General features: G+C 52.2%; 1 protein-coding gene across 4 annotated transcripts; it reads right to left on the bottom strand.

Moving 5' to 3' along the window:
* Positions 1-410: 410 nt before the first annotated feature.
* LGALS9 (galectin 9) lies at positions 411-19,189 on the bottom strand. 4 transcript variants are annotated; one of them, NM_001039177.2, is made up of 11 exons: positions 19,100-19,174; positions 13,291-13,382; positions 10,658-10,859; positions 9,683-9,793; positions 7,555-7,650; positions 5,651-5,686; positions 4,944-4,994; positions 4,117-4,158; positions 3,563-3,651; positions 3,302-3,464; positions 413-1,098 (listed from the first exon to the last, which is right to left on the bottom strand). In NM_001039177.2, the coding sequence occupies exons 1-11, from the start codon at positions 19,136-19,138 to the stop codon at positions 952-954; spliced, it is 1,068 nt and encodes a 355-aa protein (NP_001034266.1). In that variant the 5' UTR covers positions 19,139-19,174; the 3' UTR covers positions 413-951. The 4 variants fall into 4 exon arrangements, with proteins under 4 accessions (XP_024835680.1, NP_001015570.1, NP_001034266.1 ...); NM_001015570.3 differs by lacking the exon at positions 7,555-7,650 and having other exon boundaries at positions 412-1,098; XM_024979912.2 differs by lacking the exons at positions 7,555-7,650; positions 9,683-9,793 and having other exon boundaries at positions 411-1,098; positions 19,100-19,189.
* Between the last annotated feature and the right edge of the window lie 5,387 nt (positions 19,190-24,576).

Genomic DNA, 24,576 nt, shown 5'->3' with positions numbered 1-24,576 from the left:
CCCTGATGCCGGGGGACCCACAGCGGAACCACACACACAGGCCTCTCTTCCGAGCCAGCTTCTCTGGAGCTCACCAGCCCCCTCCTCCCACTGGGACCCAGGGTTCTGCTGAACCGGCCCTGCCATGTGGCCGCCTGGTCTAGCCCATTTCAGAAGCATGGAGCCACTGGTTTTCTGGGGTTCACCTCTGTCACCAAGGTTCCAGCAAAGATTCCCGTCCAGAGGGGGTCTGAGCTTTCTCCCACACCCTTGTGGGGTTGGTGGGGGACCCGCGGGGAGCAGGGTGCAATGTCAGGAAGCCCCCTGATCAAAGTGAACGAATGATCTCTCCTTCCCCTTCCCTCAGCCAGGATCTTCTCAATTCCGGAGACAACAAAACGTCTCAAGATTCATTTAATAAAACCAACAAGTCTTTTTCTTTCTTTCTTTATTCGAAGGACACTGGGAAAAGGGACAGCCCCCTGCCGAGACGGTTCCGGTTCATTAGTGGGGGCCAGAGGGGTGTCAGCAGTGTAGACTTAACAGAGCGGGGAGAGGGTCAAGGTTGGAGAAAGGGGAGGGGTCGAGGATGCCGCTTCCCATGAGGAGTGACAGCTGGCACTCGGACTAGGTGAACTTGAATGGGGGATGGGAATGTGGTTTCGAGGCAGGTGGGGCTGCAGGCCTGGAGCCTGGGAAGGCCAGGACCCTCCCTTTCTGCCACAGGAACTGAACAGGGCCTTCTGCCTGTGGACCACCCATCTTCTGTAGGCTCTGGGTGCTGCCCGGTCCTGGCCAGCTGCCCTCTCCGCTCTGCGCTGGCTGCAGCCAGGAGCAGAGCCAGCCAAGGTCGTGGTCTCTCCAGCAAAGCCCCCAGATGCTGGGCGGCCTGGGAAGGGCTGGGGCTGGGGCCGAGGCAGGGAAGATGTGGGTGGTGAGCAGATCCAGATAGCAGCACAGGGCAGGGCCGGTCTATGTCTGCACGTGGGTCAGCTGGATGTCGCCCCCCACCTCCAGGTTGTTGATGGCGGGCAGGTTCTTCAGGCGGTGGTGGTATTCAAACAGGTGCTGACTGTCCACGGCCACCTTGAAGCAGTGCCCTTCACACATGATCCACACCTGGACAGACAGACCCCCGACATTCGCACCCCACCTGGGCTGTCCTCAAGCGGAAGGCAGGCTCGTCTCCCTCCCTCCTTCCCAACTTCCCCAAACTTCAGTCAAGCAAGACCCAGACCTGCACTTGAGCCACACCGAAGGATTCCTTCGTGCCCAAACCCACCTCGTGCGCTCCTTCCCAGCACCTTTTCCGTATTCTGTTCCCCGCCTCGCACCCCCACCCAGAACGTCATCGCTCCCCACCCTGCACACCTTGTCCACATGGATCACTGCTAACCCCTCTTCAGGATTCACCCTCCTTCCTCCAACCAGCCTTCCCACACCTCCTGTGCATTCACAGTCGCTCAGTCGTGTCCCATTCTTTACGATCCTTTGGACTTTAGCCCGCCAGGCTCCTCAGTCCATGGGATTCTCCAGGCAAGACTACTGGAGTGGGTTGCCATTTCCTTCTCCAGGGGAATCTTCCCAACCCAGGGATGGAACCCATGTCTCTTATGTCTCCTGCATTGGCAGGCAGATGCTTTACTTGCTGAGCTATTGGGGAAACTCCCCACCTCCTGACCCCCATCGAGTCAAGTCAGATGCCCCCTTAGGCCTGGCCTATGTCATCCATACCCCTAGGACCCGGCACACAGGCGTGGTCAGTGCTCGTGTTCCTGCTGCGGCAGCCCCTTAACTTGTCTTTTCCTTCCCGACATCCTCGAGAGGCACCAGGAGCACTTCTGTTAGACTATCATCGTGCCCGCCACACACTGACACCAGCAGAATGGTCCCTGCACGCCAGGCACTGTCCTAAGCATGTCACGGACACGATCTCATTTCCTTCTTGCTTCTCCACGAGATTGGTATTACTTGTAGCCCCATATTTTAGATGAGGAAATGGAAGCACAGAGCAGTTAAACCACTTGCTTAAGGTCACACAGCCATCAAAGTGTACCGCTCTCTGGCTTGAAACACACCAACACCTGGTACTAAAATCCAAATCCCTTCGCTGGCCCCCAAGCCCTCTATTGGTCATTTTCAACTCTGGGAGAGGAGTATCAGGGCATATTTCAAAGCACAGATGGGGCTTCCCTGGTGGTCCAGAGGTTAAGAATCCGCCTGCCAATGCAGGGGACACCAGTCTGGTCCCTGGTCTGGGAAGATTCCACACGTTACTGAGCAACTAAGCCCCGGGGCCAGAACTACTGAGCCCACGAGCTGCAACAAGAGAAGCCACTGCCAACGAGAAGCCCATGCATCGCAACTGGAGAGCAGACCCGACTTGCCGCAACTAGAGAAAGCCCATGCACAGCAATGAAGACCCAGTGCACCCCCCCACCCCAAAAAATACAGGTGCCCAGGCTCACCCCCTCATGGGCCTGGGGTGGGGCCAGGCATTGATTTTTCTTTTTCAAGCTCTCAGGTGGTCTGAGTGTGTAGTTAGGGTTGAGAATCTAGCTCTGTGTCATCCCAGCCTCCAGAATTCCCACCCTCCACCCCTCACCTCTCTGTCCTCCCTGCTTCCTAGACAGGCCGTGTCCATGACCCTTCTCTCTGCTACTCCTAAATCTTTGCAAGCTGGGCTCCTCCCACCACCGAGGTCCCACATGCACTCTGGCCTCCTCTGAGATCTGCCCCCTCCTAAGGCCGCAGGACCCTGGGGCTCACTTGTTCCTTATCCTACTTTGCTCTCTGTGTGGTACCCATTGCTATTCCACGGTGATCTGTCCATTGTTTCTTTCTTCCTCCTCCCACCTCGGTTGTAAACTCCATGGGGTCAGGACCTAGACTGCTGGCGTCATAACTGTCCCCCCAGCCCCTGGGGTACTTTCTGCTCAAAGTGGGCCTGGATGAAATAGCTGATAAATGACTGTTGAATGAGTGAGTGAGTGAGTGAATGAATGACACCTCATTCTCAAGTCCCATCCCACACTGATTGGCTGTGGGACCTTAGCAAGTGTGACCTTAGCAAGTAACCTACACTTGTGAATTAGTTTCCTTATCTGTAACAGCCGATAGTACCTGCCCCCTGCCTTATACAGGACAGTAACAGTAAAAGATAATAGCAGTCATTTGGTGAACAGTTTCTCTTCTTCTGAGGCCAGGCCTCACACTAGAGGCGTCAACTCATGTCTCGATCAACGTGCCCCCAGATGCCTTCCACCCGCTCCTCCATTTGCCCCTTGGGAGCCCCTTCAGGCTCCAGGTGGCAACATCTCACCGAGAAGCTCTGGCCTCGGAAGAAGGGCATCCCTCGTGGCAGGCTTCGCTCCTCAGACCCCCAGGAGCCGTTGATCTGCGTGTTGCGGACCACCGCATTCTCGTTGAAGCGGGGGTTCAGGTGGAAGGCGATGTCACTCCCTGAACGCAGGTTGATGTAGAACCTGGGGGGCGGGCCACTCCCATGGACTCTCTGCCCCGAGGCAGAGGGGTGGCCAGAATGACCTTGGGGTGTCTCTTCTCCCCAGGAGGCCTGGCTTACCTCTGAGCGCTGGGCAGGATGGTGCCCGACACCAGGATGCTCTTGGAGGGGTACAGCCCACCCAGGATGGAGGTGAAGAAAGGTAGCTGCTGTGGGGAGGGGATGGGGCAGGTCAGCCAGCAGCAGCCAGAGCAGCCGCCACCCTAGGGGGACCTTTGTGCCAATTTCTATACATCTGGACTGTCAGCCCACAGTTTGTTGTGTCTGTATCTTCAAGAAAGAACTCCATGGTATCTTTACTTGGCTCAGTAAACGACAAAGAAAACCTTTCCAGCATTCCTCAAATTAATGGACATTTACCTTCAGGAAAAGAGCTTTGGTTGGACGCAAAGGATGCTTAGGCTGAGAAGGGGAGGCTGTATGATATGCTAAGGGTGAAGGGATGATTTTAAAGGTGAAAGCTCCTTTTGTTAAGTCTTCTAAGTTACTTGGAAGTTTCCAGAACTTCAGTTTACTAAGGCACTGCTTTTAATTTTGAAAGCTGCCCTCTCCCCCTCCCCCCAACGCTGCACAGCACAAACCAAACCTCCCCTCCTCCCCGAGAAACCACTTACGTAAACCGGGTTGGGATACACCGCGGGTGGGATCACGGGATTCTGTTGAAATGAGATTGAGAACGTCAGGGCGGGAGTGCGTAAGCACACGTATGCGCAAACTCTTGTGAGACCGCGCGTTCTAGAGAGGATGCTCCAATAGAAGACTGAAGTAGTAAAGGTTTCAGCTCTTGGGTTTTCCCAGCCACCCTCCTCCGCATATCAACCTTGGTGGGCTTTCCTGTCGTACTCCTGGATCCCATCATGGTCACCTGCCTCTCAGCCCCTCCAAGGACAGCCCCACTGACTTCAGGCTCCTGTGTGCTTTGTCTCGGCAGGAGGCGGAGGCGGAGAAGCAGCCTACGCCCTTGATCAGCAGTGACAGACATCCCAGGGACTCGTCTTCTGGATGCAAGGTCTCATATCCAGATACTGGGAGCACTGCGCGCCACACCCACCCGCCACCCCAGGGACAGAAGGACCTGTTTTCCTGCTGGCCCCTGCTGCTGCTACTGCTAAGTCGCTTCAGTCGTGTCCGACTCTGTGCGACCCCATAGACGGCAGCCTACCAGGCGCCTCCGTCCCTGGGATTCTCCAGGCAAGAACACTGGAGTGACCACTAAGGGATTAATTTCTTGCGCCACTGGGTAAATCCAGCCTGATCCAGAACCTCTACTGACTCTAAGGAGAGTTTTGTGTGCATGTCCCCTGAGCGAAAGACCTCAGCCCCAAATGGCCCCACCCTCCTTGCTAAATTGTTTTCTTCCTGACCCTGGACCTAGAGAATTCAGCCTCTGGTAAAGGGGCACGTAGTGGGGCTGTGAGCTGGTCAGAGTGTTCAGACTTACAGGGAACATCTGTCCAGGGGCGCTGTGTATGGTGTGGACGAAGGTCTGAGCCTGGAAGGAAGAAACCACGTTTTTAACCAGCTCTCACCTGTGCGAAGACCACCACCTGCCCCCAGAGGTGGCACTTAACACTTAACTCTCTCCTCTTAGGAGAGTTTCATCTTGGGCTTGTAACCAGCCAGAAGGTACCTCCAAATTGGTGGGTAGAGATATTTCTTCTCTTACGGGCATGAGATAGGGGCAAAGGTTTCTTCTGAGAACAAATACGCATTTGTGGTGTGTGGCCTGTCTTTCTTAGGGGAATCACTCCAGCATAGCTTCACTTTGCAGAAGGAAGAAGTGGAAGCGGAGTCTTGGCGTCCTGTGGCTGCCCACAGACTGACAGGGGCCTGAGCAAACCAGTGGCCCTCGGGGCTGTTTCCCAATTCATCAGGGCTAGCCACCCTTCCCCCAACCCAAAACCCTCCCACTGTTACCACCACAGCCAGGCAGACGGTCCAGGGGTCTGGCCTGGGTGGCCCTACCTTCCAATGGGAGAAGCCCAGTGTTTGGCTTGCTTCCTCCTTTAATCTACCACCTAGGGACTGAACCCGGGTCTCCTGCCTTGCAGGCAGATTCTTTACCTTCTGAGCCACTGGGAAAGCTCTCTTTTAACCCACAGGAAGAAACAAAGCGAAAAGCTTCTAAAGATAGAGCAAGAGACTTACAATGGGAGCCGAGTTGGCTGGCCAGATCCCTGGAGGCTGAAGGGGATGAGAAGCGAAAATAGTGGTTAACATTTGTGCCGCATGAGGGTGAGATGGCGGCAAGACCTGTGGTAAGAAATGCCTCCTTCCTGCTGCCGAGCAAGCCTTCCTGAGCCTTCTGGGCGCCCAGATTCTCACCCATCCCCCTCAGGATACACTGTGGTTATGCAACAGTGTCAGGGAGGGGTTTGGAAGTGGAGGAGGGGGAACTTTCCCACTGGCTCCTTCAGAAGGGGAAAGTGAAAGTGTTAGTCACTCAGTAGTGTCTGATTCTTTGTGACCCCATGGACAGTAGCTCGCCAGGTTCTTCTTTCCATGGGATTCTCCAGGCAAGAATACTGGAGCGGGTTGCCATTCCCTTGTCCAGGAGATCCTCCTGACCCAGGGATCGAACCCGAGTCTCCTGCATTGCAGGCAGATTCTTTATCATCTGAGCCACCGGCAAAGCCCTCAAAAGGAGAGGAGGCCATATCTGATGCAGACCATTTCACTTCCTTTAGCTCCCTGAGACAAAACCATTATTCCCAGTGCCCTAATTCACCCATAAGGTGAACACTAACATTGGCTGGAGATTTGTTGTGTGCCAGGCTCTGGCTTCAAGACTTTACAAATGAGAGAGGCATCCTTACCTCCTGTTTTGCTGCTGAAGCAACCAGTTCTCAGGAAAATTAGGCAACTTGCCCAAGCTCACCCAGATATCAAGAGATAAAATCCAAAATGGTACCCAGTTCTTCTGATAGTATCCATCACGCCCCATCCTCCCCAGGCCAGGGCCAGAGTCGGGCTGCCCTGCAAAGGCTCCCTGGAGCTCTACCAATCCTGGGTCCACATGGCAGGAGGCAGGTGCCCTGGCTGTACCGTGATGGGCATGGGAAGGGCTGGGTAGAGAGACCCCCCTCCCCTCAGTCCTCACTGCTTAAGTGGCTGAGGAAAGGGCAGGTCCTGCTCCCCTTCCTGTCCAAGACCTTGCCTTCACCCAGCAGACTGTTCCTCTTGCAAACCTATTCCACATTCATTAACTGAGTCCCTACTGCATGCGAGGCGCTGTGGAAAATGCTGGGATACATGAATGAACCAGCTACAATCCGAGCCCACAGAGGGCCTGGTGGGTGTAGGGAAGCAGGGGAGAGGAGTGATGGAGAGACATACATAAGCACAGTTATATCAGGACATGATGACTGACGTAGCACAGAAATATTGAGAGTCTGTAGGGATGCAGGGGCATCCAGTGAGCCGCCAATACGGGACGGAGCTCCACAGGAGCCACACTTAAGGAGAGCTTCGAAGGGCCATTCAGGGTTGGCTGGGGGTGAGTGGCAGAGCAAGCCCAGCACAGGGGCGGCACTTGCCAAAAGCATGGTGGCCCAAGACTGCCCCTCGTGAGTAGTGGAGGCTGCGTGAGCTTCATGGGTGAGGCCGGGAGGAAGACTGGGGCAAGCCTGGGGAAGATTCTGCAGATTCTGCTGGGGAATCTGGGCTTTCTCTAGAAGGACTTGGGGGCCTTTAGGACTTTAAAACATGGGGAAGATGCAATTGGATTTGTGCGTGGGAACAAACAGTGATGGTGGGTGGGTGGGTGTGTGGGGGTGGAGAGCCAGGCCATGGGTGGGGTGGTGAGGGGGTGGATGGCCTGGACCAAGCCAGTGGCTTTGGGAGGAGAGGCGCCAGTGCCCTGGAGAGATAATGACGGAAGGAAGAACTGAGGACAACTCCCAGGTCCCCAGCTCTGGGCTTGGGGGTGTGGATGAACCTTTGGGCATAACGGGGCCTGGAGACCTTGACTAGCCTGCTGACTAGACCAGTGTCTCAGACACTGTGTCCTTCGTGCTGATGGCTCAGCCTCCCCAGGCCTCTGTTAAACTCACATTTGATTTGCGCCCCCTGGGCCTGGGTGGGAGACAGACAGCCTGGGAGAACTGCACCTTGGAGCAGGCGGGCTGCTTGGGAGCTGCGCGGATGTTCTGTTAAAACAAAACCCCATGCGCCATGGGGTGAACAGAAGCATTAATGGAGCCAAGGAAGAGTGGGAAAGCAGGGGCCAGGCAGGGAGGAGCGAATCAGACAGGAGGGGGAGTGAGGGATGCGCAGGACCCACAGAGGAAAGGCTGGGCTGCAGGGAGTGACAGCAGGCTAGCCAGCGCTCTCTCCACCTCCATCTCGCTGTCCATCTCTCTCCACCTCCATCTCTCTCTCTGCCTCGATCTCTGTCCACCTCCATCCATCTCTCTCCACCTCCATCTCTCTCTGCCTCGGTCTCTCTCCACCTCCATCCATCTCTCTCCACCTCCATCTCTCTCTACCTCGATCTCTCTCCACCTCCATCTCTCTCTCTGCCTTGGTCTCTCTCCACCTCCATCCATCTCTCTCCACCTCCATCTCTCTGTCTACCTCGATCTCTCTCCACCTCCATCCATCTCTCTCCACCTCCGTCTCTCTCTCCACCTCCATCTCTCTCCACTTCCATCCATCTCTCTCCACCTCCATCTCTCTCTCTGCTTTGGTCTCTCTCCACCTCCATCCATCTCTCTTCACCTCCATCTCTCTCTACCTTGATCTCTCTCCACCTCCATCTCTCTCTCTGCCTCAGTCTCTCTCCACCTCCATCTCTCTCCACTTCCATCCATCTCTCTCCACCTCCATCTCTCTCTCTGCTTTGGTCTCTCTCCACCTCCATCCATCTCTCTTCACCTCCATCTTTCTCTACCTCGATCTCTCTCCACCTCCATCTCTCTCTCTTCCTCAGTCTCTCTCCACCTCCATCCATCTCTCTCCACCTCCATCTCTGTCTCTGCCTCGATCTCTCTCCACCTCCATCTCTCTTTCCATCTCTCTCCACCTCATCTCTCTTTCCATCTCTCTTTCCATCCCTCTCTATCTCTCTCCACCTCCCTCTCTCTCTCCTTCTCCATCTCTCCATCTCCACCTCCATCTCTCTTTCTATCATTGTCTCTCTCTCCATCTCTCTTTCCACTTCCTCTCTCCACCTGCACCTTGATCTCTCTGTCTCTCTCTCCACCTCCATCTCTCTCTCCATCTCTACTTTTCTCTCCTCTCTCCTCCACCCCCATGGGAGAGAGTTAAGGAGGGAAGGAATATGAAAGATGAAGACCAAAGAAGAGGACCCAGTATTTGTTAAGGGCCTGCTGCGTGCCTTTCCCATCTCAAGGTGCATGCACAGATACCAGAGTGGTGACAGTAGCTCCCAATCAGTAGCCTGAGGCCCTGCAGAATGTGAGCCCACCATACCCCAGTCTTCCCAGTTTTCACACAAAAAAACCGAAATCCAGATTTCCATGTGCTATTACCTGACCTTTTTCCTGCTACACTGGCAGAATGCACGTCCCGTAGAAAAGACCATCTTAACTACTTTTTAAGTGTGTGGGTCAGTGGTGTTAGGTTGACTTCCATAATTGTACAACCATCCCCACCATCCAACTCCAGAACTCTTTCATCTTGTAAAACTGCCCCTGACCTTTTAGATGTTGGTTACATGTTAAAAATTTCAGAACACAGAGAAGATCAAATAGACCTGGGAGTGGCCCAGCAGGCTGTCCTGTGCCCTCGATGGCTGTGACCTCACTGAGCTGACACAGCGACCTGTGGGGCAGCAGACCCTGCTCCTTGCACAGCTGAGGAAACTGGGGCTGGGAGAGGTGAAGTCACTTGTCCCAGATCCCCCAACCAATGAGAATGGCAGAGCTGGGGATTTGAGTTGGATTCAGTTTGATTCCCAAGCTCGGGTTCTTTCTACCACCACACGGCCTCCTAAGCAGAGTGGGGATAGAGAGAAACAGAGACGAGTGGCATCTGAGTCCAGAAGACTGAGCAGGTGTCCCAAACAGAGACAGCGACACGAGGAGGAGGAGAAGAAGGGAGCTGGGGGCGTGGAAAGGAGACTGGCTGGCACTTTGGGTCCATGCAGCAGGGCCCAGGCCCAGGGAACTGGGCCCCGCTCCCAGCCCTGGGGGACGAGTGCTGGGTGGACAGTCTGACCTGGAAGCTGATGGAGGACAGCTGCACGACACCCGTGATGCTGATGGCATCGATGCGGTGGAAGGGCACGCGGTGGGCATACTGCGTGAAGAGGTTCCCGTTCACCATCACCTGCCGAGAGACGTGACATGCCAGGGAGGGGGACCCCAGCCAGGCGGGAGCACACCTGGGCCTCCGGGACCCCTGCTTCTAGAAGTTTAGACCTGCACCTAGTTTTCACATTTATTCCCTGTAGATCCGGGCATCAGCCTTCAGAGATGTGCCAGTCACAGGAACATGCTTGGGACCCAAAGGGCATCCAGACACTATCTCTGTCTGGCTCTAGTCGTTGCTTTTTCATTCTTTTGGTTGTTTGTTTATTGCAGTAGTTTGTCTTTCTAAGCATAGCTCACCTGGGGTATTACTGAAATATGCATGTTGAAATATACATACAAATGTTGGTGGGGAACAGAGGTGACGTCAGGTTATATGACAAGGGCGTGACGACATTCGTGTTCACAAAGAGAAGCACAGACACAGGTGGACTCACTCCGCCCCCTCCTTCTTCCCAAGCCCAGAGACACTGCTCTGCTTGCCAAAGCAATGTGCAGTGTCCTGCTGCTGCTGCTAAGTAAAACCAAGTCCTTAATTACACCTGGATAAAGGCACCAACAAGGTAACAGGAAAAAGAAATGTTCCCAGAGACCTGGAGTGGAAGAAGGGGCACAACAGAGAAGTGGGAATAACTTGGACTGTAGAGACACCAGGAGGCCAAAAAGCCCTGTGGTGACCTCTAGTGCTTGTTTCTGGAGTAAAAGAAGCAACTACACTTGTAAAATGCAGGGGAAGGTGTAAGGGGACTGCAGCCTTACAAGGAAATGATCCTCTTCTCTGTACAAAGGTGTTGTTCACGTGACTATTTTAAGACCATACATGGCGCCTGATCGAGACAGGGGGACAGGCAGCTGAAGGGACGAGAGGAGAGTTCCAACTCACCCTGAACTCTGAGCTCTGTACCTGGAAGCAGAGCTCAAATGAACACCCCCTCTGGAAGGGCATATGCATCTTCCTCTCCTCCGTCCCCCAGCTTCCTCTCTGCTTCGTGTTGCAGACCACATACCCACCCTCTTCAAACCGAGGATTGAAGTGGAAGGCAATGTCACTGTCGTTATAGCCGGTCTGAAGGTTCACAGCAAACCTAGATGGGGGGAAATCAGGCGGTGCTTGGTGTCCTGGTTTACTCCCAAGGGCGGGGGCAGGAAGTCCTCACACTTTTCACTGACATCCGTCTGGGAACCTGCACACAGCCTGCATGGCTGGTTGATGCCCATCCCTACTCTGCTGCTGTCTGTTTTGTTCACCTAATTTGCACTAATGTGCTTTTGTTCAGTTACCACATTTTGCCCTTACAGTGTGAATTTCTCTGGGTAAAGAAATTTGTATCCAAGTTGGAACTCGAAAAATGTGCCTGGAAGGGAGAGCCTTTTGGACCAAGTGGTCGCCGAGGCCTGCCCACGTCCACTAAGTTGGGACAGAAGAGGACAAGTGGAAAGAACTGGTGGGACCCCTACAGAGACGGTGTCTAAAGGGGAGACGTAAAATAAACCCTAGCTCTCTGGGCATGGAGGCCGTCGTGTGTCCACCTGCCCCCAGTGAGGTCAGCAGGCCTGGACCCCGAGCCCAGCTCTGCCCTGTTTGTTGTTTGTGATGACCAAGACCACGCTATTCAAGCTGCCCCACCCAGGAAAGGGGGTGATTGCCTTCCTTCAGGGATGACGATTGAGGCGGCCCGAGGATGCCAAGTAAGTTATTCTTTGTTCCCATCTCTCCTCACCTTCCCAACCTCCTCTGGGTACAGCCATGACTCTAAGGTGAGGGCTAAAAAGAAAAGGAGCTTCCAAGGGGCCTGGCTCATGAAGGGGGTGCAATCAATGTTTGTTCTGACTTTTCCCAGATGGAACTCCTGCATGTCCCCAAACCAAGTTCTGATCTGAGGTTCTCCAGCAAGAATTCTGTCCCACCACCTTGCCTGAACTCAGAACCAGTGCGGTTCACAGCCTGCTTCTCAGAGTTACTCTGGTCTCCCCAACCACCACGCAGCAGCCCGAGAGCACGCCTCGTTCCCGTGCCAGCCCCACAGAGCCCGGCGCTGCAGCACACCCACGGGCGGCCCTCAGCGGACATTCTCTCTGCAGGGCCAAGTTTTGGTTTTTTCTTTGTTTGGACTGTGCAGCATGGCCTGCAGGATCTTAGCTCCTCAACTAAGGATGGCACCCTTGCCCGCTGCAGTGGAAGCGTGGAGGGGTGCCCACACACCTTCCAGGGAAAGCCTGAGAACCCATTGCTTTATCAGTTGCGAGGGTGAGTTTGGGGTGTTGTCCTCAACACTAAGGTGCTTGGTGAGCTCTCAGCCAGCAAGACCAACAGAACTGGCCGGGACCTGAGCCCTAGATGCTCCCTCTGGGAACACCAAAAGGAAAGGATGTTCCAAGTGATTCTAGAGTGAGAAAATCAAAGTCCCTGTTCCTCTTAAAGTAAAGAATAGTGTTTCTGAAATATCGGGGTGTAATCTTCCCTTTGCCGTCCTCCAGCTTCATGGCTGTGTTCCTTTGAAAATTCTGCCCCAGGGAAGGAGAGAACAGCAGCTCCCATCAGAAGGGGGACCATCGGAGGTAGAGACAGGTCTGTTAGACAGAGTGGAGTAGAAAGCCCTCCTGTGTTGGGAGGAAGGGTCGGCACAGGGAGGGGGAGAGAGGAGGGATGGGAGTTCAGAGACAAGGGTCCCGATTCCCCTGCTGGGACGGTTTCTGGGAAACCAGGTGCCTCACCTCCCTCCGAGTCCCCTGGGGGCACGCAGGGCTCTCAGAGTCCCATGGTCAGTGTGCCTGTGTCACCTGGCAGGGGAGGCAGTGGCAGAGGAAGTCATCTAGAGGCTTCTGAGGGAACTCATGTGTCCAGAGGGGCCTCGGTGTACACTGTGGACCTCAGGGTGCAGCCCACCTGGACGCCACCCGCACAGGCACATGTTGCAGGCCTCTGGGTCACCCGGCCCTCGGCAGGGGTCAGTCAGGGCTGCTTGAGCCACTGATGACCCTCCCGCCTCTGAGAATATGTGCAAGCTCTTCTGTGTTCCCAGACAGCCCACCTCGGGAAGGAGGGGGATGGGAAACAGAGCCGAGATATTTATTCTTTGAATTGACTTTAGCAGCAAAGACCTTGAAACTGAAAGACACCAAACCGCGACTTTGAGGGCAAGTTTAGATATTTCCATGTCAGCCCACATGAGGTTTCTGAAGCAGATGCAGGTGCCTGCAGGAAATGGAGGGAGTTGACATGTCTGCAGCTCTGGGTCACTGTGTACAAGGTTCAGTCCCAGAACTCTGCTCTGGGCTGGCCTGCTTCCCTCCCTAGACTGTGAGCCTCCATCCCCCCTGTCTCTGGGGAGTCTGCTTAATGGTGCCCTGGATGCTACAAGCAAGTGGCCGGGGTCTCATGTATTGTTGGCAGGGCTGGGCCCTTCCCATCCCCGGAGCCAGGTGCGGACACTTGGAGGATGCTGGGTGGACCCTCCTGAGCTGACAGCACCGTGGTTCACTCAGGGCGAGGCTGAGAGAGACAATTCCCGGTACCTGTTCCCGCCTGAGGGAAGAACGGCCCCAATGATGGTGATCTTGTGTCCATCCTGGAGACCCCCTTGGATCATCCCAGTGAAGGGGACAACCTGTGGGGAGGAGATGGTGGTCAGTGTCTCCTGCTTCCTTCTCTCCACACTAGAGAAAGCCTGCACACAACCTACTGCAGACATAAAAAGATTTTAATAAAACAAATAAATAGATAAAGGATCCGTGGTTCTGGTGAAGAGGCTTCATTTTAGAGCCAGGCATTCTCCAGGTTTGAATCCTGATTCTGCTGCTCGTTACCTGAATGGCCTTGGGAAGCTTACGTAACTTCTCTTTGCCTCAGTTTCCTCATTTGTGAAATAGGGATAAACCCTACTTTGGGGGTGAGATTCATGATTGAATGAGAAAGTCTGTGGAAGATTCCATCGTGTAATAGGCTGTCTCTCTACCACCCCCAACCCCCACCACTGCTTCCATCTTGGTCTCTGAGCAAAATTCCTAAATTAGTTACATCTCAACTTTCGAAGCTTCCTTCCAAATGCCTGATGGTGTTATACAAACTGCCTTACACACTGTACTATCTCCTAGTCAATTTTCACATTTTTCAAGCTGTTGAAGTCTTGTCTACCTTCTCCTTTAAGTCAATTCCCTACAAAAATTAAATGCTTATATAAAATGGATAATCAACAAAGACCTACAGTATGGCACAGGTAACTCTGCTCAATGATATGGAGCAACCTACGTGGGAAAAGAATTTGGAAAAGAATAGATACATGTATGTATATAACGAATTACTTTGCTGTACACCTGAAGCTAACATAGCATTGTTAATCAACTGTACTCCAATAGAAAATAAAAATATAGAAACTTTTTAAAAAAAAAAAAAAAGAAGGAAAAAACTCTCATACACACACACATGCAGTGCTGCCAGAAATGAGGCAAGTGATTTACATATTTGAGCTGGCCAGGTAGGGGACAGTAGGGAGTGCTGGGGACTGCAGCAAAGTAGGCATCATCTTCCTTATCTAAAGAGCAGTGTCCACTCAGCTGTAACCTGTGATTACCTTCCAGTCCAGTGTGGACAGAGCTTCCATCTTACTAGGAGAAGACAGAAATCTGGATTTTTTTTTTCCTCTGTAAAGCTTTCTACTTTCTGGGGCAAAAATCCTTTTAAAAAGGATTGTAGAAGAGTTTCTTTGTGATAGAGACACATAATGAATGTTTGCAATGAGCTGATATATCTAGATTTGCTGCAAAATAATCCAGGGGTGGAAAGGGAAGGAGGGTTGGATAGAAGTGAAGCAGATAGGTCAAGAGTTGAAACTGAGGGGTAGGTGTGTGTTGTTTATGATACTGTTCTCTCCACATTATATATTTTCTTTGGCAGCAAATTAAAGTAAACACTGTGAAGACCAAACAAAAAGCACCCACAAGCCCAGTTCAGTCCTACCCTGTGTCCTTGAGCCGTGCAACCACTCAGAGTCCAGGGAAGCCCCTCCGAGCCCGGTGTGCACAGCTGGCCCTGGGAGATAACCAGTGATGCCAGGATCCCATTCAGACAGACTGTGCTCTCCATGCACCTTGGGCAGAGGTGTCTTTTGTGGCCCCCCCGGTCAGGTCTGAACTCGGCCATAAATACTTTGGTGACCTTAAGCAAATCACAATGTCTCTGCACCTCTGAGTTCTTTCTGTTGTCTGTCCATGTCAGTGATTTTGGAGTCGAATCAGCCTGACACAGTAAGGCTGACCAGCATGGCGGACTTTCCTGAAGAAGAATCCCCTTATTTGTTTGTTGAAGCCTCTTAAGAGCCTTTCATACCATCATGAAAGACAAGGCTTAAAATATATCCTTCTGGCAGCATGGGCGCCTCCCTCAAGCATATTCACATGAAGGTATAAAGAACTGAAAGTGTGATGGGATGAGGTCCTCAGGGCACAGAAGGAAGGTGGGATGGAGGAAGCCCTGTGTGGGCCAGGGGGGCGTGCAGTACAGTTAATCTTAGGAAATGTGTGTGTGTGTGTGTGTGTGTGTGTGTGTTAGTTGCTCAGTCATGTCCAACTTTTTGCGACCCCATGGACTATAGGTGCCAGGCTCCTCTGTCCGCAGGATTTTCCAGGCAAGAATACTGCAGTGGGTTGCCATTCCCTTCTCCACGGGATCTTTCCGACACAGGGGTTGAACCTAAGTCTCCTGCATGGCAGGGAGATTCTTTAACTTCTGAGCCACCAAGGAAGCCGTGGCTCAGACAGTAAAGAATCTTAGGAAATGATTCCCCCAAAAAGCTTTGTGAGATTTTAATGTCTTAAATGACATCCTCAAATTCTGAAACACAAGATTATTTCAAATTGAGTATAGTCCTAAAGACAAGATTATTATAGTTGCATTATAATTATAAAGAATCAGAAGCAAGTCCAAAAGTCCACCAGGAAGAAAACAGTGAAATTAATTTGGTATTTCCATACAATGGACTTAATGGAGACTTGATAAAAGAAGAGGAAGAAGGGAACTCTTTGAGAATTGATATGGAGTGATGCCACATGGATTATTTTAAAAATGGGTGGGGGAGGCTATATACATATATTTACTAATTATAAATAAAGCATTATGTAAAAACATTTCTGGAATGATTCAAACAAACCATTAATATTGGTTGACTCCAAGGAGGGTTGGGTGGACTGAATAATTACCACTCTCCCCTCTGCCCCTACCAAAAATGTCTACATGATAATTCCTGGAAGTTGTGAATATACTACTTTATACAGCAAAGGGAGTTTTGCAGATGTGATTAGGTTAAGGATCTTGAGATAGGTTATTGCAGATTATCTGCATGGGCCCAGTGTAGTCACAGGGTCCTCAAAGAGGGAGGCCGAAGAGGAGGATCAGTAGTAGATGTGACAACAGAAGCGAGAAACTGCTAGCTTTAAAGAAGGAGGAAGGGGCCACAAGCCAAGGCAAGTGAGCAGCCTCGGGAAACTGGGAAAGTCAAGGAAGCATTCTCCCCGAAGCCTCCAGAAGAGAACCGCCTTGCTGACACTTTGACTTTAGATTTTGACCTCAGAACTGTAACAGAATAAACTTGTATCGCTTTCAGCCTGGCTGGCCAAGGACCCCTCTGTGCATGTGTGTCTTGTGTGTCTGTGATCTTAGCAAGAAACAGCAGCACCTAGAGGACTCGGAGGAAGGATTTTTATGTTGGATTTATGGTCCCACAGCATGGACTCGCCTCCCAACTCCCCGGGCTGGCAGCTCTGATGTTGCATGACCTGTCTGCACCCCAGTTCCCTCCTCAGAACGGTGAGACACTAGTGAGGCCAGCCTGGCAGTGTCCTTGAGAGGATTAGGTGAAAGGCTAAGTGGAAAGCCCTTGGCTGGAAAGACTTGACAAGGGTAGCTGTCTACAGCAGGATGACCTAATCCTTTTGCTGGGATCGAACTAGGTCTCAGCTCTTGGCCATGCCTGGAGACTGAGGATCTTTCCCTCCTCTTCATATCCTTCCAGAAAGAGGAACCAGGCCCTACAGGCCAGGGGTGGGCAGTCCCCTTCTGGAGACCCAGTGTCACAGAGGCCACCCAGCCATACCTGGCTAGGCGGCTCACCCACAGGGGGCAGCACTGCTACCCTTTGGTGGCCTCCCTTCCGTGTCTTTGTTATCTCATTATCCCCTTTCCTCTAAACCACACAGGTCATTATTGGTGACATGTTTACAGATGAGGAAACAGGAACAAGAAGGTTGTCCAACTTTCCTGAAGTCACACAGCTGGGCAGTGATAGAGACAGGTTTGAATCCCAACACCCATGTTTTTATCCCCGACCCAGGCCGCTTCTCACGGTGAAGCCCTGATCCTGTTGGACTGAACAGCAAGTCCTGTCCTGACTCTGATGGCTGCTGCCCTCTGGCCCTCTGGGGGCTGGGCCAGATGAGACCAGAGCGGGGCATTGGCGAGTAATAGGGGTGCTCCTGAGGCATTTCCTGGAGGCACTGACTCAGCCGAATGGCCGGGCGGGTGACCCTCATGTTGCACTCGGGAGGAAGTGAGGTCCCGGATACTAGAGGTCACTGGGTGGCCTGGGGGCGGGTGGCCACGTGGGGTGGACAGTGCTGCCGGTCCCTGGGGGGCTGCACCAGCCTCTTTCTCGTCCAGACTCTGAGGCCTTGCTGTCAATAGAAGGAATTTCCTTCTAATTTCAAATTAGAATCCAAGTACTAATGGCTTTTGAATCCAAGGATTAGAAAGGAAAAATGTGTCTTCAGAATAATAAAACGTCAGGGCCCGGAAGGGGCTCCGGGTCCCCCCTCTGAGGGAGAAGGAAACCTAGGTGTCACATCCTGACCCTAAGGTCACCGTGGAAGCAGCCACTGGGGGGGGGCCCAGCTTCCTCCAGCCCCAAAAGGAGCCCCTCAAAGTGGGCTGAGGGGCACTGGACACTGCCTGGAGCAAGCAGGCCCAGCGGGGCCCCCGGGGAGGTGGGCTTGAGTATGGAGTCCAGCAGTCCCCAGTAACTGCTGTCCCCTCATGCTTCCCCAGGAAGGACTCCATCAGCCCACCTGCCCAGCCTGTCAGGAAGCTGAGGTCGGGAGAGGCTCCTACTGAGGGACCAGGCCCAGGACACAGGGAGCATGGAGATCTCCTGAGACCCGGCCTGCCACGTGCCTGCTTCCTGCTCACCCAGGGCTCTCTCCATGGGCACTTGCTTCCTCGGTCACTTACCATCTGGGGACATTTGACAAGTGACTTCCACCTGTCTGAACCTGTTTTCTATTTATGACCTGGAGCTGATAAGGTTCACAGGGTTTAAACACCACCCGCAATAGGCCTCCACACAAGAGGCAAAGGGCACAAGACGCAGCCCTTGCACCCCACAGGGCCCCTCTCCCCCATAACTCCCCAGAGGGTCCTTCTCAGATAGCCTTGACCTGCCCTGCCTTACTCTCTCCCCCGTCAGGGAGCAGACACCTCCTCAGGAGGCCTTCCCTGCCACCCCCAGACTCCTATTAATTCTAAACACTTCCACAGTGAGCCAGACACCTTTCAGGCTCTCTCAGTGTACTACCTCGCTTAATTCTTCCCCCAGCCCTAGGCGGTGACTTGAGGATTATCCCCATTGTACAGATGCAAAAATTGAGGCCCAGAGACGTAAAGCAACTTGCTGGAGGTTGCGTGTGCATGCCTGCTCAGTGGTTTAGTCATGTCCAGCTGTTTAGTCATGTCCCTTTGGAATGTTGCCCGCCAGGCTTCTCTGTCCATGGGACTTTCCAGGCAAGAATGCTGGAATGCATTGCGTTTCCTGCATTTCCTCCTGCAAGAGATCCTCCTCACCCAGGGATGGGGGTCCGCATCTGAGCCACCTGGGATGCTTGTGGTCACCCAGCTAGTACATGGCTGAACCCAGGGAGGTCATCTTCAAGGTAAGTGCATTTCGCTTCCACGCTGGGTTGTTAGCCTCCCCATAAGCCCTGTGTACCTCTCCCTTCGGGCAAAAGAAAATGATTAATAATCTCTTTTCTAGTTATGATGTGGGCCCTTCTTCCCCCACTGAGCATTTAGAGCAGGAGTGGCAGCCAGAGAAAGTTCAGTAAACCTTTGCTTACGGAATCCTCGTGATGCTCATCCGCTGCAGCCCTGCGTGGTGCTAGGGGGACGAGACGAGCTCGGAGCAGAAAGTCTGTCAGGAGCTGGTGTGTCTGCCTTTCTTGTGTTCTCATTTGGATGCCCCCCGCCCCCCATCCCCTGCAAGAGCTCCTGTTACCTGCAGGAGCTGTGACACCTGTCCCTCCCCTCCCCCAGCTGAGGCCACCCCTAGCCCCGGGAACTCACTGGGTTTATGTAGGAAGCCTGGGCACCACCGAAGGCCATTTCTCCACCGCCTCTGTAGCCACTGCCACTTCTCCCGCTGGCTTAATGAAGAAATAGAAACCTAAGCAATCTGGCAGTTATTCAATGGGGAGGAGCCCAGGGCAAGAGGAAATAGGTGGAGACAAACAGCAGGGGATAGAAGCGAATGCTCCTCCAGTGCTCTCTCTCCTCTCTCCTGTGCTCCGCCCCGAGTCAGAACAGGTCCCAGAAGTTCCTGTAGGCTCAGAGATCCTCACCGCATGCACACCACAGCGAGCTTCTTGGAGACACGCCCCGATGTTGTGGTTGTGTCATGAATGTCCAGACAACAGTGGGACTGCTTGGCACGGCCCATGCAGATGGGGGCTGCCTGTGCATGGGGTGGCGGTGGTACTGGGAAGGCCTGACTATAACCGTTTTTCCAGGCCGAGTAACAGAGGCTCAGAGAGTCTAAGGGTCACACAGCTCATCAGAGGCAGCTGAGCCATCTGAGGCCACTCGGTGGTGGTGGTGTTCGGTTGCTCAGTCGTGTCTGACTCTTTGTGACTCCATGGACTGCAGCACACCAGGCTTCCCCGTCCTTCACCATCTCCTGGAGCTTGCTCAAGCTCATGTTCATTGAGTCCGTGATGCCACCCAACCATCTCATCCTGTCACCCCCTTTTCCTCCTGCCCTCAATCTTTCCCAGCATCACGGTCTTTTCCAATGAGTTGGCCCTTTGCATCAGGTAGCCAAAGTATTGGAGCTTCATCTTCAACATCAGCCCTTCCAATGTATATTCAGGGTTCATTTCCTTTGGGATTGACTGGTTTGATTTCCTTGCAGTCCAAGGTACTTTTAAGAGTCTTCTCTAGCACCACAGTTCAAAAGCATCAGTAGGGTCTGGAAAAGGTATCCTCCCCTTTAAAATTCTATCCCTAATATAAAAACATTATCATGTTGGGACTTCCCTGGTGGTCCCATGGTTAGGACTCTGCACTTCCACTGCAGAGAGCATGGGTTTGATCCCTGGTAAGGGACCTAAGAGTCTATATGCTGCCTGGCATGGAAAAAAAAGAAAAGAAAAACATAATCACGTAGAAAGAAATGTCTTGCAAATATAAAACCTCACATTGAAGTTTACCTTGAAGCGAAGTGAAGTGAAAGTTGCTCAGTCGTGTCCGACTTTTTGCAGCTCCATGGACTGTAGCCTGCCAGGCTCCTCTGTCTATGGAATTGTTCAGGCCAGAATACTGGAGTGGGTAGCCTTTCCCTTCTCCAGGGGATCTCCCCAACCCAGGGATCAAACCCAGGTCTTCTGCAATGCAGGCAGAGACGTCTGAGCCATCAGAGAAGTCCAAGAATACTGGAGTGGGTAGCCTACCCCTTCTCCAGGGGATCTTCCCAACTCAGGACTTGAACCGGAGTCTCCTGCATTGCAGGCAGATTCTTTACCAGCTGAGCTACCAGGAAAGCCCAAGGTTACCTTAGCATTGTGTATAATGATGCCCCAGGAGCTTCTGACCCTTTTCTCTACCAATTTCTCTCTTCTCTCTCCTTTGATTTTGGGCTTTGGAATGGGGAGCGGATAAGTCCCAGACATTCCAACTGACGTGGATACCAGGGCAGTATATTGAATAAGCTGTCTTTAATTGGCTCCACCACCTTGTTAAGGGAAATGATTGACTGAAACAGACTCAGGATCAACTGGATCTCGGATGGAGATGCAGAGGAAAGACATAGCAACAGTAGTCCTATCTGAGGTCAAGAGGGTCCCCACACCATGTGGCAGAGACAGGGCCTGAGGGTCCAGGCTGGACGAACAACTGAGGGTCCTACTGGAGCCGAGTGGAGAGCAGGTGCTCCAGGTCTGCTCCCTTCTTGTGCTTCAGAATTTGCAAAGACGGACTTCTTTGAGATGTTTCCATAGACTGAGGCCGTATGCCTTCTCTCTCCCCTCTCTGTCCTCACTAGATTCCTGGATCAACTGAAACTTACCAAATTTAAGGGGCAGGGGCAGATGGCACAGTTGGAACAGAAAGGAGAAAAAGAAGGGAAAATTCTTTGTAATTCTCTTCAACATCAGGGGGTAAGGGGACTGTTTTCTCATTGACTGGGATATGGAGCAACTGGAACTCTCATTCACTGCAGGTTGGGGTAAAATACAGCAGCATTGGAAACCTGTTGGTGGATCATAATAAAGTCAACCTTCTACCGCTCCTGTGTCCTGGCTCTTCTGCTCCTAGATATTTATTTGAGATAGGTGAGAACATACACATGTGTGCATAACAGCTTCACTTATCATAGCCCCTTACTGGAAATAACAAACTGTTCACCAGCAGGAGAAAGGAAAATTGAATGGTGATATGCCTTCAGTGGACTGAAAGCAGAAGTGTTGCCCACTGCATTTGTGACCCCATGGTCTGTAGCCCACCAGGCCCCTCTGTCCATGGAATTCTCCAGGGAAGAATACCGAAGTGGGTTGCCATTCCCTTCTCCAGGGGATCTTCCCAACCCAGGGATTGAACCCAGTTCTCCTGCATTGCAGACAGATTCTTAATGGTCTGAGGCACAGAGAGGCCCTACAGCGGGCTGCCCTCAGCAACAAAAAGGGACTGAAGATGCAAGCAAGTGCATCAGTGAAACTCACAGATGAGCACAGGAGCCAGAAACAAATGAGCACTGGCTAGGAGCATTCTGATTACATAACACCCAACATCCGTCGGAATAGTGATGACCTGTGGAGGGCACCAACTAAGAAGGACCCTAAAGAGTCATCTGGGTGCCGGAAGTGTCCTAGAGCTTGACCTCAGTGGTGGCCACACAGCTGTTTACAACATAAAAACTCATCCAGCAGCCTAGGGTCTGTGGATTTACCTGAATCGTATCTCAATAAAGTTCTGTTTTCATTTTTATATATATTAAAACAAAAACAAAAACAAAAAACCTCCCAGGGCCCAGGCAGACACAGGGACAGCTAGAGTTCCAGGAAGTACTCACTTTGGCATTGCTAGGTGGCTTGGAGGTGAGTCCCAGGGAGTCCAGCCCCAAAGGAGAGCCCAGGGTCCTCTGCTCCTGCCCTGCAGGGAGGGGCAACAGCCAACATGAAGGCCAATGGGTTTTCAGGTGATGGAGACAGTAGGGAGGCGTCTCCAAGACCCAGTGCCTGGCACAGTTGACCTCAGCAGCCTGGCATCACTGTGCAGTCACTGAGACTTGTTCCCAGGGCCTGGCTTTGGTCTTAAGAAGGTGAGAGGCAGCCCTCAGAGCTCCGTTTTTGAAAGTCCAGACACTTGTCTGAGGCTCTCTGTTCTCTGCACCGTGGATGGTAAATCTGTTCTAAATGTGTCGGCCACCTCACACTCTTGAAAAGCCAGAAACTGACAAGTATTGATGAGGATGTGGAGGAAGGAGGCCTTTTGTGCTGTGGGTGGGAATATTTAATGGGGAGGTGGTGATGGGAAATGTAGTATATGTGCTTGATCCTAAGGGCCTGGCATTAAGCCTCTGATTGTCAAAGCACCCGTTTCGAAGACACCCATCTTGTGTAAACACATCACCAGCTGTATGATAACTTCTAAGCAAGCACCCAGTCTGGCCTCACCCATGACATTCTCCTTCCTGGGAAGCTTTGGGGTACCTAGATAACCATGTGTGGGACCCCACATGTCTCTTCCTGCTCCTTGGTCCCTGCTTAACCACCCCACCCTTGGACCCTAGTAAGAGCCCCCACTCCCACCTCCCATTTGGATGATCTTGTGTAGCCCTCAGGACTTGAGAGTAATAATCCTTGTTTTTTTCAAAGCTCCCAGACGGTTGTTGCTGAGCAGCACCCTGTACTAGTAGTAAGAACCACGAGGGCCAGTCCAGCCACAGCACTGGCTCCAGCTGGGCTAATGACCTGGGGGCTCCCACAGGTTCTAAAGACCCACGTGAGCACCCCCAGACGTTCCTAAACTGACAGCATCAGCATGCATAGGCTGAGACGGATGTCACAAAACAGTATGGCTGCTGCTGCTAAGTCGTGTCCGACTCTGTGCGACCCCATAGACGGCAGCCCACCAGGCTCCCCCGTCCCTGGGAGTTTCCAGGCAAGAACATTGGAGTGGGTTGCCATTTCCTTCTCCAATGCATGAAAGTGAAAAGTGAAAGTGAAGTCGCTCAGTTGTGTCCGACTCTTCGAGACCCCATGGACTGCAGCCTACCAGGCTCCTCCGTCCATGGGATTTTCTAGGCAAGAGTACTGGAGTGGGGTGCCATCACCTTCTCCGAAAACAGTATGGAGGTTCCTCTAAAAACTCAACATAGAATTACCATATGATCCAGCAATTCCACTTCTGGGTGTAAACCTTAAATAACTGATGGCAGGGACTTGAGGAGATGTTGGTACACCCATGTTCACGGTATTATTTACAACAGCCAAGAGACAGAACCAGCCCAAGTATCTATTATGGATGACTATGTTAGGTAGGTAGAGTAGGGAAAAGGAGTCCAAAATGGCGGTGGCTAAAAGACAAGGAAGGTCAAAGGAAGGTCCGAGGACCAGAGTGAAGACTTCAGGCAGAACAAACAGAACAAACAGCACTCCTGGCTAAGCCCAATCTGCATAGGGCAGGCCCAGGTGGAGGAAAAAAACATAAAAGGAGGAGCCAAAGCACTTTCTCTCGGACTCTCTCTCCCACGTGTGTGTGCTCTTTTCTTTCTCTCTCTCTCTCTCACTCTCTCTCCTGCTATCTTCTAAATAAAATAGAGTTGTAACACTGATTTGCCTAAGAGCTGTAGCACGGTTTGTCCAAGACCGGAGAGCTGTGACACACCGAGGGCTTTAATGTCCGTTGCTCCAAATCTTTGTTGTGATGAGACAAAGAACCAAGGAACATACACTCGCGTGACAACTAGATAAGCAAAATGTGGTCTATACATACAATACAATGGCATTCAGCCTTGAAAAGGAGGGGAATTCTGACTCAGGTTTTAGCATGTGTGAACTTTGATGACGTTGAGGAAGGAAGAAATTTTCCTCTACCCCTCTAGGTTCTTCTGGCCAGTCTAAGAATTAAATTAAAAGAAGACAGATTAACAGGAGAAAATCTAACAAAAGTTTAGTAACATATATACATGGGAGAGACCCAGAAGAACTAACTCACCAAAATGGTCGAAGCCCTCACCTTAAATACCACCTTGAGCTAAGACAGAAGAGGATGTTGAGGGCAATGGTTGGGATTTCAATGAGGAAGAAGCCAGATAAACAAATGCTTGGCAAATAAGAGCTTTCTGGGTGCAGAGTGGACTCTGACCTCTCCAGGTTTCACCCAGCACACCTCGCCCATGTTCTGTAGATATCGTAGGTCCTGGCTCTATTATTGGAACAGGTCCTTTATCTACATTCTTTGCAGCAGTTGAGGAGGAGTAACAAGAAAAACTTCAGGTCTTCAGGTTCTTAAAAAGATTTGGCCTAAATGAATCCTCATGTCCAAGT

The sequence above is a fragment of the Bos taurus genome, chromosome 19 (genome assembly GCF_002263795.3).
Source record: "Bos taurus isolate L1 Dominette 01449 registration number 42190680 breed Hereford chromosome 19, ARS-UCD2.0, whole genome shotgun sequence".
NCBI classification, from domain to species: domain Eukaryota; kingdom Metazoa; phylum Chordata; class Mammalia; order Artiodactyla; family Bovidae; genus Bos; species Bos taurus.
Note: the sequence above shows the minus strand (reverse complement) of the source record. Positions and strands in the feature narration are given on the sequence as shown.

Bases quoted from the DNA above. Each gene is read 5' to 3' on its own strand.
- LGALS9 (NM_001039177.2), bottom strand. From the start codon at position 19,138: ATGGCCTTCGGTGGTGCCCAGGCTTCCTACATAAACCCA. The intron at 4,995-5,650 runs GTAAGTCTCTTG...TCTTCCTTCCAG, and splicing joins CAGCCAACTCGGCTCCCATT to GCTCAGACCTTCGTCCACAC. The intron at 3,465-3,562 runs GTAAGCCAGGCC...CCCGCCCCCCAG, and splicing joins ATCCTGCCCAGCGCTCAGAG to GTTCTACATCAACCTGCGTT.